Raw genomic sequence first — 17,984 nt, forward strand, 5'->3', positions numbered from 1 at the left:
ATCCACAGCACTACCCCCAGCTGGCCACCCTTACCTACGGCACCACTTGATCTGCCCTGGGTCTATATGGTCACCTTTACTCACAGCACCCCTTGCTTATAACTAGGGCTGCGGAAATTAACGATTAATCCCTCGATTAATCGTTCATTTTTTTGATCGATCAAAATTATTTTGATCGATCAAAGTTCTTTTGATCTGTACTCACCTCTCTGCCGGCTTCCGGGTCTTCCGTCGGAGATCCGGTGACGTCACGGACATCGACGTCTCCGGACTCCTCCCCCCTTCCCCAAGTGGCTGTCGGCTAACGAAGGGGGGAGGAGTCCGTTGAACATTACCAGCCCTACTTATAACACCATTCCCATCTGATATGGCTCTGTTGACACCCCTATTCACAACACCACTGCTACCTGACCCCCCTATGCCCACAAGCCCATCCCCTTTGCCCACCTGTAGCCACTTCTGCAATAACTCTGTGGCCTCTACAGCCTCAACCCATCCAACCACCACTACCAAAAACACCAGAGGAGGAATGGGGCAGGCAGAGGTGGAATGGGGCGGGCAGCGGAGGCACAGGAGGGCAGAGAAGGAAAGGGGCAGCAGCGGAGGCACAGGGGGCAGAAGTGGAGGCACAGGGGGCCGAGAGGGAAAGGGGCAGAAGTGGATGCACAGGGGGCAGAGAGTGAACAGGACAGCAGGGGATGTGTCCACGCTGCCTCTGCCGATATAGGCGGGGAGAGCAGGGGGCTTTGACAGGGACACAGACTGCTGCAGCCAGGAAGAAGGAGCAGAGCAGCGGCAACTAATCAATGATGAGAATCGTTGCCAACGATTGTAATTATCGATTATAATCGATTAGTTGCAGCCCTAGTCACCGCACTCAAAGTCCATTCACCCTTCCTCACGTCCATGTTAGTAAATTCTGTACCATGCATGCTTTAACTACAAATCCCAACATGCCTCTGGAATTCATGCCTGTAACTGTCAGTCTTGCACTGCCTCATGGGACTTGTAGTTCCACAACAGCTGGAGGGCCAGAGTTGCCCACCCCTGCTTTACTGGCTCCAAAGCAACAAAAAAAGAATACATGACCATTTTTTCTTTTATGAGGGTGTGAGCATTTATTCTTTTTGAATAGGAAGTGGACTTGCCCTTGAATGATAATGTATATGTTGTGGTGACAGGGAGGACATAGCAGTCATATAGCGGGGCGGACCCTGAGCCCAGTGAGTGTGCCCCTAGTGAAGTGTGAGCTGCCCCCTCATGTCCTAGGCTCCTCATGTCCTAGGCTCCTCCTATAGAACACATCTCCATGCTGTGCAGGAGGAGGAGGGCATACTCTACAGCTGAACCCAAACAAAAGCTGCAGTGCCGCCTGACCTCCAGCCCGCAGCATGCCAAGCTGAAGCAGCCACCGCCGCCGAGCCCATGACATAACGGCCTCGGAGGATCATAGCAGCGGCTAGGCATTAGGACTGCCGGAGAAGTAGTATATAGAGGGGGGAGGAGGAGGCGGCGGCGGCGGGGGAGAGAAGAAGAGAGCACAAATCCCGTCGCAGCCAATGAACGCCAAGTCTCCGGCTGTGACATATGCAGCAGGCAGAGTTGCTGGAGAGACACGGCTAGGAAAATAAAGATGGCAATGTCTCTCATTCAAGCGTGCCGCAGCCTGGCTCTGTCCACCTGGCTGCTCTCCTACTGCTTCGTGCATCTGCTGTGCATGGACTTCACCGTAGCCGAGAAGGAGGAGTGGTACACGGCCTTCGTCAACATCACCCACCACGACCCGGCCAGCGGCACCAACAGGACGGAGAAGAGCGAGTGCGGGAGGTACGGCGAGCACTCCCTCAAGCAGGATGCCTGGGGCTTGGCAGTCATGCCCTCCCCGCACGACAGGCTGGCCTGCGACCCGGCCACCAGGTTCCCGGTGCCAGCCTATGCCAGCCGTTGGGTGGCCCTCATCCCCATAGGGAACTGCACGTGTAGGGATAAGATCCGGCACGCCGCTCTGCACAACGCCTCGGCGGTGCTCATCTACAATGTGGGCTTCGGCAATGACACCAGCACCATGTCTCACCCAGGTCAGTGTGTGTGATTGTCTGGCTGCATCCCTGTGTGTACATTCATTGACAGCACACTGCTTCCTACTCCTGTCATGGACACATTCCTCATCACTCACTGTTTACAGGTAGCCCTGTGACACTGATCTGCCTGCACAAGTTCTGTGCATTGAGGGGACACAGTTCACAAACTGGACTACTGTCTATGGAGGTGACATGCTCTTCCTCAGTCTGCGCAGGTGACCCTTCATCAGTTTCCCCGTTCACACACAGGAACACTGTCATCTGTGCAGACACTGACTGTCATTAGGTAAGATGGTGTATATATATGGATAGGTCTGTCTTACCTGGTGACAGTTCATGCATGTGACCTAGTGTTCCTAGGAGATGCCCAGGCCAACCAATCAGCATCTCTCTTTAGTTTGCTCAGGTAAGATTTGAAAATGAAAGGGAAAAGCTGATAGGCTGGAGTGCAAATCTTCTCCACATTTTGTCTGCTCCAATTCTGATACATTTCCCTCTGTATGTTTTTGTTCGGGTGATGTATCGCATTCCTGTATATCCAGGGGACACTTCACCTCTGTTGGGGTGATACCTCTGTCTTACCAGCTGACACAGTCGCAGTGTCTGCATGGATGACATAGTGTTCCTCTGTCTGCACAAGGGGCACTGAATTTTTGTTCAGGTCATATGTCACATCCCTGTATATCCAGGTGACACTTCATCTCTGTTGGGGTGACAATGAACCTCTGTTTTGCCTGGTGACAGTCAATGTCTGCATGGATGACATAGTGTTCCTCTGTCTGCACAGGGGACACTGGGGGGAATTTATCAAAACTGGAACAAACAGAATCTGGAGCCAGTTGCCCATGGCAACCAATCAGCATCTCTCTTCAGTTTGATCAGGTAAGATTTGAAAATGAAAGAGAAAATCTGATTGGCTGGAGTACAAATCTGCTCCACATTTTCATGGATTCCCCCACACTGTGTTTCTGTTCAGGTGATATACCACATTCCGGTATATCCAGGTGACACTTCACCTCTGTTGGGGTGATACTAAACCTCTGTCTTACCAGCTGACACAGTCGCAGTGTCTCCATGGATGACATAGTGTTCCTCTGTCTGCACAAGGGGCACTGAATTTTTGTTCAGGTCATATGTCACATCCCTGTATATCCAGGTGACACTTCATCTCTGTTGGGGTGACAATGAACCTCTGTTTTGCCTGGTGACAGTCAGTGTCTGCATAGATGAAATGGGGGAATTTATCAAGAACTGGAACAAACAGAATCTGGATGAGTTTCCCATGGCAACCAATCAGCATCTCTCTTCCGTTTACTCAGGTAAGATACGAGAAAGAGAAGCTGGTTGGCTGCAGTGCAAATCTGCTACTGATTTTGTCTGCTCCAGTTTTGATAAATTCCCCCCATTGTGTTTTTGTTCAGGTGATATATGACATTCCTGTATATCCAGGTGACACTTCATCTTGGTTGGGGTGACACTACACCTCTATTTTACCAAGTGACACAATCAGAACATGCATATATGACACACTGTTCCTCTGTCTGCACAAGGGGCACTGCATTTTTGTCCAGGTGATATATGACATCCCGGTATATCCAGGTGACACTTAATTTTGATGGTTGTCACACCGATACTGCATCTCCACAGGTGACGCTTCATCTTTGCAAAATTCAGTGGGGGGGAATTCATAAAAATTGGAGCTGACAAAATATGGAGCAGCTGCCCATAGCAACAAACCAGCGTCTCCTTTTCATTTTCAAAGTTTAGCTGAACAAACTGAAGAGAGAAGCTGATTGGTTGTTATGGGCAACTGCTCCAGATTTTTTTCCTGCACCAGTTTGATAAATTCCCCCCCCTGATGATGTAATCAATGGATTCATTAACTTCCACCAGGTAAGACAGTGTATGTATAGTGATGTGTCTGTCTTACCTGGTGACAGTCCATGCATGTGACATAGTGTCCCTCTTTCTGCACATTGGCACAGAATCTTTGTTCAGGTGATACACTACATTCCTATCTACACAGGTGACACTTCATCTCTGTTAGGGTAACAATGAACCTCTGTCTTACCAGGTGATGCAGTCAGTGTCTGCATGGATGGCATAGTGTTCCTCAGTCTGCACGGGGGACACTGGATTTTTGTTCAGTGATGTACATAGGTGACACTTTATCTCTGTTAGGGTGACAATGAACCTCCAGCTGACACAGTCAGTGCATTGATGACATAATGTTCCTATGCTTGCACAGGCAATATTGTGTTTTTGTTCAGGTGATATATATATATACACATTCCTGTATATCCAGGTGACACTTCATCTCTGTTAGGGTGATGCTACACCTCTATTTTACCTGCATAGATGACATCATAGATGTCTGCATAGATGACATCACTGTATACCCAGGTGACACTTGCTAGGGTGTCACACTGATCCTCCATCTCCACAGGTGACAAAGGCGCATGCACAGGTGACAGTAACACAATGCACCCCGTCTGCAGAGGTGACACTGCATCTTTGGTCAGGTAATACACGTTATTCTTTGGTGACACTCTCCTAAGGTAACAAGGAACCTCTGTCTGCAGGTAACACACATCCTTCATAAATGCATGCACAGGTGACACTGTCTTTGTTCAGGGGATGAACTACATCTCTGTCTAGATCGGTGACACTTTATTTTTGTGCAGAAGACATTCTGAACCTCTGTTTGTCTAAAGCTTTTTCATGAATGCATGCACGCACAGGGCACATTGGGGGGAATTGATCACAACTGGAGCAAACAGAATCTGGAGCAGTTTCCCATGGCAACCAATCAGCAACTCTCTTCAGTTTGCTCAGGTAAGATTTGAAAATGAGACGGAGACGCTGATTGGCTGCAGTGCATGTCAACCAATCAGCTTCTCGGTCTCATTTTCAAATCTTACCTGAGCAAACTGAAGAGAGATGCTGATTGGTTGCCATGGGCAACTGCTCCAGAATCTGTCTGCTCCAGTTTTGATAAATTCCCCCCAGTATGTGTCAAGAGAAGTCACTGTGTATCTAACGTACTTGATGATACAATCAGGCTTTATTCACATATGGCGTTTGCCACTTGGCACAAAAATCCATACGCACAGATTCCCCGTGTTTGCAGTTACTACTATAGCCGCAAACGTGCAGAATCCGCCCCTAAAATTGCGCTTGCACTATTTTGTGGGATGTATGGTTTCGTATAAGGCGTAGACGCCGCAATAGTCTGAACAATGCACATTGGAATGCATTTATTTTTTTTATGTTTAGCGCATTTCTGTGCAAATCACTTGTGTGAATGGAGCCTAATTTAATTTATACCCATAATGCATTATTTCCCTGTGTGAAAAAGTCAGCCACCTGCAAGCCTGTACACATTAAAGTACCAAGTAGCATACATGTACAGATGGCATGCTCATACGCACAGCTAAGATCGTATGCTGTCACATGCAGGGGAGACACTGCATCCATAACACATGCAGATTTCTAACTATGCCTACTGTATACAACTGAGGAATGTTGTAGTATCGCTAGAGTGCGTGTGTGGACAGGTTCAAAATGACTTGCAGGTATAGCAATTTACAGGTTATTGGTCTCCTATTTGCTTCAATCATCAGGAATAACAGACTATGTAGAGGTGTCCATTGAACCCTGTGTTTTGTGACATGGGAGCATACGTTCGCATGCAGTCTTCAGACATCTATAAGGTCACCACAATCTGAATGCTCACTCTTTGTAGAATCACCTTTTTAAAATCACCGCATCTATGTAATAAGAAGACTTACCTAATCTATCCGATCAGACAGGTCCTTGGACTACATAGTTGTTGGTAGGTCTAAGGGAGATTGTACAGTAAGATTGCAATGTGTGTGGGGAACTTCAAGGAGAACTATGGGGTCAGGGCTTTTCCCCATAGTTCTCCTTAGTGTAACGGGAGGACACAAACTAGCGTTCTCCCGTGACCCAAAGCTCAGTATATTGCGAGCTACAGCTCGCGGTATACTGAGACGCCGCAGCCGGAACGGATCCCGGCAAAGCTGTTGAGATCCACCCAGCTGCGGGATTGACATCTGGCTCTGCCTATCTAGAGGCAGAGCCAGCTTTGCCCGCCCCCGTCCGTTCCGCCAGTCAGCGCTGGAGGATCGGACAGGGGAGGGAATCCCTGCAGGGAGCCGTGAGTGACAGTCACGGCTCTCTGCATGGACAGGATCGAGAAGTGAGAGAGCGGCGGTATGTGTTCTCTCACTTCCCGATCCACTGAGACGACCTGTAACAGTTTCATTGTCACAGGTCGGCTAGAACTATGAGGTGAGTGGAAATCACTCACCTCATAGTTCTCCTTTAAGACTGATACACATTTTGTTGACAATGTTTATATTTTTTGTTTTTTTAAATTTAAAAATAAGTTCTTTCAGCCATTGTGCAGCTTTCCAGTTGGTGGTGTTCTTGCAATCCCCCAGGTAATTATTCATTTATGTCATTGCTTACTTGTAGTGAAGCTTCCACTAATAGATATGCATTGTTTCTTTGAAGGGAGCATCTATTGATGTCTTCATTGGCCTTAATTATGTTTTAAAGACACCAGTGTCATGTGACCAATGTGGAGATGCCTGGGGACTGTAATTAAGAGGACGCTGCATTCTGGTCAGGTATGACAATCTGACCAGTGTGCTCCATTGTTGTAACCTTACATTTGTTTTGTTTTTTTCATGATTTGTTCAAAAGTAGTCATAGAACAGATATAATGTCCAATTCTTATGAAGCTTGTCATAGAAATGATTCCCTAAAGTGAGTCAGCTGAACATCTGAGCGCAGTGCAACATGGTAGAAAAACATTGTAATATGTGAGTTTTGTATGACACAAAAGTAACTATGGGGAAGAAGAAGGAGGAGAAAATTGTATAGGGGAAAATGTATGACTCCGATATCAATGTCTGATACAGATGCAAATACTGTGGCTTGGTGCATTGCTTTGTAACTGGTGCATTTAGGACAAGCCCGCGTAAAGCAAATCGAAACACGCTAAGTCCCTGTTCAAACCTAGGCGTTTTGACGCTGAAAGCTTAAGCGTCAAAACACACAACACAAGAATTCCTATTCATTCCTATGGCCGCTGTTCATACCTGAGTGTTTAGCAGCAAGCTGTAAAAACGGTGAACGCTGGAAAATGTGCATGAGCTTCTTTCAGGCAGATTCAGCACGCTTGTGCTCCATAGATTTAAATGGAAAACACGGCAAAAACGCACGTGTGGGGTTTTCGCGTGTTTTTGTGCAAAAAAAGCGTGTTTTTAAGGCGCATATACATTGTGGAAGACCACCTGCAAAGCACACTGGGGAACAAAATGGCTGAATCATGTCTGCAAAATGTTGATTCTGAGGCATTTTTATAAGGCTAATACAGGCACAACCATGTCTGTACGACCTGCCCAACCCCGCAAAACAGAGGAAGGAGGAGGCGGAGCTTGGATGAATATTGCTTGCCAGATTTGGCCAGAATGGGAATCTTTCCCTCCATGCCTGAAGGACAGCAAAGGTGAAACATGTGCATGTGACATGTGGTGCATCTAACGTTTGTTGTGATACTGTTGTAGCTTATGCTTCTTCATGCTTGTGTGGCTATTGTAGGTCTGTGCAGCTGCAGATCTCCATGTGTTGTGGGACTACAAATCCCAGTATGCAGCTACCTCTGGGTGCCGTGCCTGTTTCTTTTCTGGGTGTACAGACTTTTATATGCATCACAGGACTTGTAGTTCCACAGCTGCTGAAAGGGTGATGTTGTTAACCCTTGGCTAATGTGTAGGAGTTTATTATGTCATGGGCAGGATTTCTTTTCATTGGACAACAATCAATACGCCCATGTGCAGAAACACATCCAAAACACACATCTATTTATCTATTTAGGGGAAACCGCGCAAAAACCACTTAAAAACATGCAAAGGAAAAACGTGCGGAAACGCTGACGCCTAGGTGTGAATGGGGACTAATGGTATATATAACCGTTTATGTGTCTTTACATGTGGTGGCTGCATTAGTTTTATTTTGTAGGCTTTGTTTCCTTTATGATCACTCGGGAATACTGGCAGCAGCACACTTCCTGTCTTAAGTAGGGTGTACACATATTGAGTTTCAGCCAAAATTTGCACAGTGGGTGACGCTGTTGGCACCCTTCCGCCCAACATCCCTTGATCAGTCAATTGAAAGAGCAGGTTGGAAAATTCTCAGCCGAATGGAACTTGCAGCCAATCGGCTAATCGCTCCATTTGGGTATTCTGAACACAGCAGGGGATTCCGCCATCCACACTCGAAAGGATTGAATGAAGAAAATATATATGTGTACACTCCCCTTCACGCTGGCCATACACCTATAGATTATCTGCAGATTTTCTATGGTCAGATGGAAAAAGTGCAACAGATTCCTCCATCTACGCTAAACTGTGTGGATGGAGGAATCTCCCACTGGGCCAAGCTTCAGTATCTTGCTAGTCGGCCCCACTGGCTCTCAAAATACCTGAACAATTCCTGCATCCAATCAGATTGTTTTGAGTGCCAGCGGGGCCGACTAGCAAGATACTGCAGGGGTGTGGAATTCCTATCGCCCGACGCCCGAGACATGCAGTTTTTGGTACACTTAGCCCCGCTCCGGACAAGCAGAGCTAAGTGTACAGTGTGGAGCCGCCGCTCGTTTTCAAGTGATCTGATCATTTATCAGATCACTTGAATGAAACGAGAAGCGGCGATTCTATGCCCACCCCCCGTGGTTTTCGGGGGCACCCGCTCCTCTGGCGGACCCGAGACCACGGAACATGAGCTCACCATAGAGCCAGCAGAGCAGACGAAAAACTTCCGTTTTTCGTCTGCCCTGTGTTATCACTGAGACCGTGGCGCTGTTATCACAGCGCCACCTGTCTCAGCTGTCAGGAACTACACAGAACATCTGTTCTGTGTTGGAGGGCAGGTTCCATAAAGGGAACCTCTCCACCTCCAGAGGATTTTAAATCCCTATGTGATAGGAATAAAATTAGGTGGGGGGTAAAAAATTTAAAAAAAGTTATGATAAAGTAAAAAATAATTATTTATATTAAAAAAAAGTGACAATGTAAAAAATAAAAAAAATGAAAACCAACCCCGATGCCCCCGCCATCTGCATGCAGATAAACGCACGCATTGGACATTGTGTGTGTGCGTTGAGTGCTGCCGCCATTTCACTGTGCCATATTGTGGTAGCGAGGCAGCAGAACTCTCCCACACGCACAATCTGCATTAAAGGGCAAGTTCACTTTCCCAGGTAATATGGGTAAATGGAATTACCCGATCAAATCTAGCCCCCGTCTCTCCCAAAACTCCCCACCCCCCGGCTATACTTACCTTTCGGCAAAGGTGTACTGTCCTTACCCCGTACAGTCGAGCGCAGTCCTGCTCTATGCATTTAGAATTTTGCGCGCAAATTGCAAGCACTCATTGGTCAGCGTGGTCTGGGGACCACGCTGACCAATGAGAAGCGCTATTTAGCACAGACCAATACAGTTTTGATTAGGGATGCACAGATACAGAGTATTTGGGCAAGTACTTGTACTCGCCCAAATGCTCGATATCGTCTCCAATACCGGAACTTCTGGTCAGAGATGGTACTCTATACCCAAAAATAGTACTCTATACCCAAAAAACGGTATTGGTGCATACCTAGTTTTAATTAAAACTATTTTTTTTGTATTGGGACAAGTAGATTGTTATGAAGGACAAGTAGATTTGGCCCCCGCTTTAGCCCTTGGACTTTAGCCCTAAAATCACAGCAGTTGCCCAACTTTTGATGTTTTCTCAAGTTGTCAGGGGAGCTGGCTCCTAAAAAGCATCCTGCTGGCCCCTGGATTGGACACCCTGTATCTCCTATTATACTTTCAGACACGGTGGAATGGATGAAAAAGTGGGCCTGAGTCGAAGAGCAGCTATTGAATGGCTACTGTAAATACAAAATCATTCCTAAATGTTTGTTTGGCATTGCTTCCTGAGGACAGCTCCACTTTAAAGATAGTTTTACACCCTTTTTGAGTGATTGCAGCATGGGCTTGTTCAGTATATTGGAATTTGAGGCCAACTAGTTTTGAAGGACTTCTTACGCCTCATTATTTTTGGATTCTAGCAAAATAAACTTTACTCAGCCGACAAAATGGCTGTTTAAACTGAGCATAGGTGATTGGGTACAGTTCAAATTGTTGATAAATGGGTTAAGCTCAGACTTTTTTAACATATCATTACATTAACATTGTGCGTTCAGTAGCAGTTAATACTGCTACACACTACTTGTGTGCCATAGGGATCCATAGCCATTTGTTCTAAATGTGTGTTATGTGGATTGCTACTACTAGCTATTAATCACAAATTGAAATAGAACTCAGAGGCCAGCAGGAATTTTTAGAAGCCAGCTCCATTGACCACAACTAGAGAAAACCTCAAAAGTTAGGCTCCAACTGTCATTTTTGGCTGGCTCCTGGGACTTTTCCAGCCCTGTCTAAGTCTATACAGGGCAGAGCAACAGGCTCGCTTTAATGCCCACTCCCTAGCAGCACATACTAACCTATCATGTGGTCACCAGGCTCGCTTTAATGCCCACTCCCTAGCAGCACATACTAACCTATCATGTGGTCACCAGGCTCGCTTTAATGCCCACTCCCTAGCAGCACATACTAACCTATCATGTGGTCACCAGGCTCGCTTTAATGCCCACTCCCTAGCAGCACATACTAACCTATCATGTGGTCACCAGGCTCGCTTTAATGCCCACTCCCTAGCAGCACATACTAACCTCCCTTTGCTCCCCAGCTGCTATTGCCTATTGCATACCTGGTAGAGAACCGGGTAGTTGAGGAGGCCTCTTTTGCAACTCTTGTCCCACACCCCTGAGAGGACAGAGAGCAGCATCGGTGCCAGAGGGTGTAGGGCACTGTGCCTGGGTAAGGCAGCAGTTAGGCGTTGTCAAAGGAGATGCGGGTCAAGGCAGCAGAATACTGGAACAGGCCATTCAGCAATGATCCATAGGACTGACAGGTTTAAATAGGGCCATCTATTCAGGGAAGCTGTGTCATTTCCTGTGCGCCACATTAGCGCTTCTTTGTGCGCACGTTCCGTTGTGCGTGCATGCATGTTTCCCGCGCAGAAGCACCCGAACGGCCAGGTATAGTCTTACAGCTGCCCTGTTCCAGCAACTGAGAGTGAAAAAAATACCCCGAGTTTCTGGGGATTCACTCCCTTTCCTTTCATATGATACTGCTGGTACTTGGTGATGTTGGGCAGGAAGAGAGACCTAAGTACTTACACGGGGCTTCCTTTCTTCACTCCAGGTGCTGATTTGGAATGAAACCAACAGAAGTTGTGTAAGTATATGTATATAGTATATGTAAACCCTAGCAATTAACTTCTCTTATTTGCTCCCTTTTGGTCAGTTAAACTTACCATTGAAACAGTTTATTTTTTTGTATCTGAAATCACTGGTGATACGTGCAAAAAAAAATCTGTTTGATCATGGCAGAAATGCAGAGCTGTCCTGTGTTATCTCAAGGAGCCCTCCTATTTTTTATCTCAACTACAGAACAATTCATGTCTATTCTGTAGAGATTAGGAGAGTTGGAAGGTTTGAACAGTTTAGCAAGAGAATATTAATATATGTTCCATATTTTACAGCTAGCAACCCGCAGAAATGGGTGCTTCTGGCTTGGCTGTCAGACTTGACTGTCACTGATTGCTCTAGTCACCATCACGGATTGGGAGCCAATCAGTGTGGATTCAAATCATGTGGTCACCAGGACATGTTTTACATTCTCATCATCGATTAGTTGGTGCCGCTCTGCTCCTCCGTTCACAGAGGCAGCGGGGACACAGACCACTGCAGCTGCATTTCCCGCTGCCCCCAGTATCTCCACTGCCGCCCCGTGTCTCCTTTTCTCCGCCCCATTCAGCCTGTGCCTCCCCTGCCTCCCTGTTTCTCTTCTGCATCTAGAGGCTGGAAGACATACCCAGCCTGCTATTGCACTCGCCCACTGCCTGCTGTCAATCAGCAGAGGAGGACCTGATTGGAGTGCTTTCTCCTTCAGGTCCCTTCTCTGCTGATTGGAGGTGGGCGGGTGCAATAGCCTTCCTACTATTGGCTATTCTAATTTGAAATATCTAATAGCAGGCTGGCTATTGCTCACAGGAATAAAGTTAAAAAGTTTAAAAAATAAAGTTAAATTAAAAGACTAAAAAAATTAAAAAAAAAGTAAAATAAAAAAGTGAATTCAAAATGCAAACAAATAAATAAAAAAAGTAAAGTTAAATAATCTAAAATGAAAACTAGAAAACATATTTTTTTTATTGGTGTGTTATTTTAAGTAAAAGGGTTGGTTATTTTATTATATTGGCTTAGAGTTTTACAATTCACATTATTTTAAATCCATGAAGCTAATTAAAATGTCTAATATAATACAGACAATTATTAACCAGTTGGCATCAGTTGGCGGTGTTAAACCCCTTTCCCATCCAGGCCATTTTTCAGTATTCAGCGCTGCGGTACTTTGACTGACATTTATTCCGTCATGCAACGCTGTACTGAAATGAATTTTATACCCTTTTTTGGGGACAGATAGAGCTTTCTTTTGGTGGTATTTATTCACCACTGGGGGTACAGAAAAAAAATGCCGCAACCCGCCAATGCTGCAGTGCCGTCCGGACGGCAAGTGGTTAAAAAAATACATCAATAAAATGTGGAAAAGTCATTTTCAGTCTCAGCCTGACAAATTTTGCTCCTGGAGGTGCAGTGCCATTCATTTCAATGGATCAGAAATGCACCTCCCGTCTAGTGTGTGATCGCCCGCACGGGAATGTGCGGTATTGCAATGTCCTGTGTTCTAGTGCAGTGCGATTTCAAAAAATGTGCATACAGTTTTATTCCAAAGTAACGTTTATGTCTGTAGCGCTGCATTTGTGTTTTTTATTTTAAATAAATGTCGATTTTAATTTTTAATTTTATTTTTTTTATCCGATTATTTGAAGTTAATAATCGGCTAACCGATGATGAAAATAATCGTTAGCTGCAGCCCTATTTGACCTGGTGGTCACATAGGCTTTGATAGTAAAAAAAAAAAAAAACCCCTCCTTATTCACCTGTTAATTTTTCAGCCTATAAAAAATACCTGAGCAGAATATTTATCAAAAACATGATGTCAAATAAAAATATGCAGTTCAGTTTTGGGTAAACTATGTATAAATACGTAAATGGTCCATATAGTGAACTTGGTGCAAAGTTATTCACGTGAAGGTCATTGTAAAGGGTTACGGTCTTCTCTTTCTACTGTCTAGTTGCCTGGCTGACTTCACCATTATGTGTTCCAGTTTCACTTTTTGCATGCCTGTTCTTGGTCAGTGACTCCATGGATTGAAGCCTTTGGATCAGCATGCATCTCCAGAAGGGAATGAGCAGTGGCAGTCTTCTTTGTCTGTCGGCACAGGTTTCCTTTATTGATGACTTATTTCAGGAAAAAGTGTAGATACTTGTACACTATGTTTGTTTTTATATTAACAGGTCAGATGTTTAACGTCTTCACATATTTCACATCTAATGGTAGGATTACTTGTGTGTTGCCTGACTATGGAGGAGAATAGTGAAGAGGGAGTCATTTCTCACCTTAAAATCGGGAAGGTGCACACCGGATCCTTCACTCCACTTTTTGTAGATGATCGAAGGGTCTCGTAGGTAGAGTTTCCAACAAGTCTGAAGATCTCTCTGTGATAATGAGTGCCTATGACCCCTAGGGATGTTTATTACTATCATACAGTTTAGAAATGGTCTGATAATGGCAGTCCACCATTTCTTGTAATTGTCAGACTAGCAATGACCAACTGATATGCTTTACTGCTCCTTCGCTCAGTGAAAGTCTAACTGTAACATTGCACGGCAAAGGTTGTGTATGCAAGGAGCTTAAATGGCTTTCCCATGAACATATATCATCATAAATTATCCATAGACGAGGTTTTTAGCATTAAAAATTTAACAAAACACATCAAAGGACAATTCCATAATTACAGACACTGCTTGGTTTATGATCGGGTTACATTTTGCTAAACCCATCGTAACCCGATCGTATCGTAAACCGAGGAGTGTACTGTACTGCCGCGGTCGGGGATCAATAGCAAGATTGCTATTGGCTTTGCAAATATAACAGTGCAGAAACCTTTACCATTCATGACTGCTTTTGCATTTGGAGCTATAAAAAACCCCATACACATCTCCCCTACCATCAGACACTGCACCTTTCTGCTGACTAGCAACTGTGTATTTGCATACCCAGCCATTGCCTCCTGTCTGTGTTCCCCCTTATCACCTTTGCAGGGACATTTGGTGAGAGAGGCGGAGCCTGACGTTTCTGGTCTCTCCACCCACTTCCTTCCTCTGATGACATCACCTCTTCCCCAGTGCAGCCTGTAGAGACCACTCAGTCCTGTGTGTGTGCACATTGTGTGCGCTCCAGAGGAAGGTGAAGGAGATGAACACTTCACACCCACAACCTCCATGACTATGAACCTCTTCCAGTGCTATATTAATATTTTGAAAATGCAATAACAGGCTAAAACTAAGGAGGAAACCAAAACTCCATTTTACTTCCTGTCTTCTTCTTTTACAATAAGTGGAGGATGTAGATAAAACTCTGTAACCTCTTTTCATGTATGAGCAGTAAGCATGAAGAATGTTACAGTGAAGAGAGCCTGTAAGTGATCAGCAGCTAAAGAATGAAAGCGTGCTGCGATGCTTTTCTCTCTTCCGGTGATTTCTCGTCAGTCCCACATTTCTCATTGTAAGGCTACTTGTGGCAGCTTACAAATAGAGAGCACAGCAGTGTGGGGGCTGACTCTCTGTTCTTACTATATGATTGTGCGTAAGATGGAAGGATGTGAATCCTTCTGTCCAGTAAAAGGAGATGGGACAGACCAGCTGGAACTGTCTAACATTCCTATAGACAGAAGTAATAGGCAAAATAATAAGAAATGTGATTGTAGAGAAAGCAGAAACATTTTTGATGGTATGTTTGGGCAAAACAACTGGAATGGCTGATGGTTTTTTTTTTTTTATATATATATATATATATACCATGCACCACATAAAATGATCTGTAAATATGGCCATTGTCCCTTGTGCTTTATGCAACATATGATTTTTTTTTTAACCCCCTGTTGACTTTGATATCTTGACCTGTCATTCTGTTTTTCTGTGACCTGTGCCATTCAGTTAAAGCGCCACTTTAACCCCTTCATGACTGAGGCCTTTTTTTCATTTTTTGCACCCATGTTATATTCCACATTTTAGGCCTGAAAATTACTTAAAACCCCCAAACATTATATATTTGCTGAATGCCAAGACCCTATAGAATAAAATGGTGGTAGTTGCAAATTTTTATGTTGCGCAATATTAGCACAACTCCTACGTCCGTAAAACCATTTATGTCTTTTATTGCCAAAGAGTCTTAACTGAATTCTACTGTCTGGTCTTGAGCCGTATAGGGATCTTGAAACTTGATCAATCCATTTGGTAAAGGGAATAAGTAATACTATTACAGTAATTACAATAGATTTATCTACTGGATTATCCAGATAACCAGAACTTGTTTTTTGGATTGTGCTTTCTAGGTATTCATGTGAAGAAGGCTTGAAATGTGACAAATGCTTGTTGGTGGGGTAATTACGTTTAGAGATGTGTGAGTAATGTAGAGGTTGTCAGAAATGATTAGATCCATAGAAAATCTTTGAAGCACTGCTTATAGCTTTCTCACTACTAGTTTAGAGAATGCTGTTTTGGACTGTTTTTGAAACAAGATTTCCGCTCTCACCTCTAAGCAATCGTTGAAGTAAACCCATATTGTTAACAAAACTATAGAAGCAGAACTAAAGTAAAAAACTGTGAGCAGCCAGGCTCTTTATTGCAGAACAGACGCACTATGTCTGCTGCTATCAAACTTACCTGACTGTTCGCAATCTTCTTTGGAATGTACACTGAGCTGCACATATGGCTAAATATGATAATATGTTTCCGCTTTATTAAGAATATATTTGGTAAAGTGAAGTCCACACATTTTTTTATTGAAAATCAGCAGATTGTCTTGACCATGTCTACATGCCTAGATGCATTGAGTTGCTTCCACTTGATTGGCTGACTAGATATTTGCATTAACTAGCAGTTGCCCCCTAATAAAGTGGCCAGTGAGTGTAATTCCTCCGGTAAAATAGCACTTCTTGGTATGTGACTTTGCTTAGGGACTCCTATGCCTTCACCCTCATAGCTGTATTTCTGCAGTGTGAGATCTTAGGAACTGTGCCTCTGACAGTTTCAGAAGATTTGTAGGGAGATTTTGATTTTCTCCTTTCTAGAGGTTCTGGTATGAGGATGCAAAGCTTGCCTAGAAACAAAGACCAAATGGCCACCTTCACACAGGGACACAGTGTGGAGTAACGCATAAAAAGTCACTAATGGGAAAAGTATCAGCTGTAGGGAGTTCACAGACAACACTGATCCTTTTACCCTCTGCCTTCATTTTTCTGGCTACAGCTTCCAGAGTTCAGTTCCTTTTTAATATTCTGGCACCAAGAAAAATATGGAGCCAGGATGTCAGCTATGAAAAAAAAAAAACTGACCATGAAAACAAATTCTTGACCTTATCTGACTTGTCAGCAGTAAATAGCACACACATAGGGTGCAGCCTTGTAAATGGCAAAAGCTGCCAAAAATATTGTGGAGTGTTTTGTTCCAAAGCTTTGCCTGTCGGAATGGCCCAGCAATACTGCAGGTAGAGGTGTCTACACTTTATATCTGTAGTAGTTTCGTCTTTTTTTTTTCCCCATGACACAGTCACGTAAAACAACTCCAAAGGGAAAGAAATTCAAAACAACAATGTGAAAAGACTATGTAGTCCACACACCGGTCACATCCCGAACGCAAATTCCAACCCGATCCAATTGTGACTTCTTCCCAGGTGCCGACTAAACAGAGATGCCGCCGTCTCTGTATTGCAAAAGTCCAACAAAAGCCGCACTGCTCCGGGACTCCACCAGTATTAAAACATTTATTGAATATCGAAGCAAGGATAAACACACAGATTGCAAAAATGTGAAAAGGTCAAATTTTTCTCTTTTTACAATATGCATTTACAGCGATATTGAGTAGAAAAATAGTTGGCACATACATTTTAATCATTCATGAATGAAAGCATTTGGATGTCTGCTGGTGTAAATGGAGTGCATTTAGCAGAATTTATAGTAATTTTGAAATAAAGAGCCTTTTAATATGTGCTAAGGGCCTAAAATATGAATATTATTTTCAAAGTGAATAGTGTAAGCATATTTCAGTAATACCGCACAAAAGAATGTGCTTAGAGTTGTGCCTGCCTATTTGTCAATTTTCCCAGTTTTTCCCTGAACATTAAACACATTAAGTGTTATCTTTTAAAGTATGCTACCAGAAGCAAAATTGTGGGCTTCCATGGCAGGCATGCGCAGCTCAGCACGCACACCTTCAAAAGCATTCTGTTTTGGATGGACATACAAATATATAGATATATATAGATAGATATATATACATAATCTCTAATATCTATCTACAGTATGCCTTATGATCTGCATTGTGTAAAAGTTTGCACAAATAATACCATACTGTAGGTATATGTGGTAAATATTTCTGAAATTGTGCTTTTCTAAAAAAGATATGTTCACTTTACCGTGGAATCCTGAATTGTTCTTCTCTTCTTCCCATGCTGAGTGCTTAGATTAATACATTCCAGTCTTGATATACTATATCTTATTTTTGCAGCTGCTGGAGTTGAAATTTTAGCCTTTTTGAAAAGAACATTACAGTGTACTTTCTGTGCAGGAAAAAAGTGCTCT

The 17,984-nt window shown here is 44.0% G+C and overlaps 1 protein-coding gene across 1 annotated transcript in view; it reads left to right on the plus strand.

Moving 5' to 3' along the window:
- The first annotated feature begins 1,495 nt into the window (after window positions 1-1,495).
- RNF150 (ring finger protein 150) overlaps window positions 1,496-17,984 on the plus strand; it is a 105,091-nt gene continuing 88,602 nt past the window's right edge. Inside the window, exon 1 of the mRNA XM_018563415.1 lies at window positions 1,496-2,078. Coding sequence (XP_018418917.1) covers window positions 1,634-2,078 — 445 coding nt within the window. The 5' untranslated portion in view covers window positions 1,496-1,633. The remainder of the gene's footprint in view (window positions 2,079-17,984) is intronic.

This window comes from Nanorana parkeri, unplaced genomic scaffold, assembly GCF_000935625.1.
Source record: "Nanorana parkeri isolate BGI_ZX_2015 unplaced genomic scaffold, ASM93562v1 scaffold662, whole genome shotgun sequence".
Taxonomy (NCBI): domain Eukaryota; kingdom Metazoa; phylum Chordata; class Amphibia; order Anura; family Dicroglossidae; genus Nanorana; species Nanorana parkeri.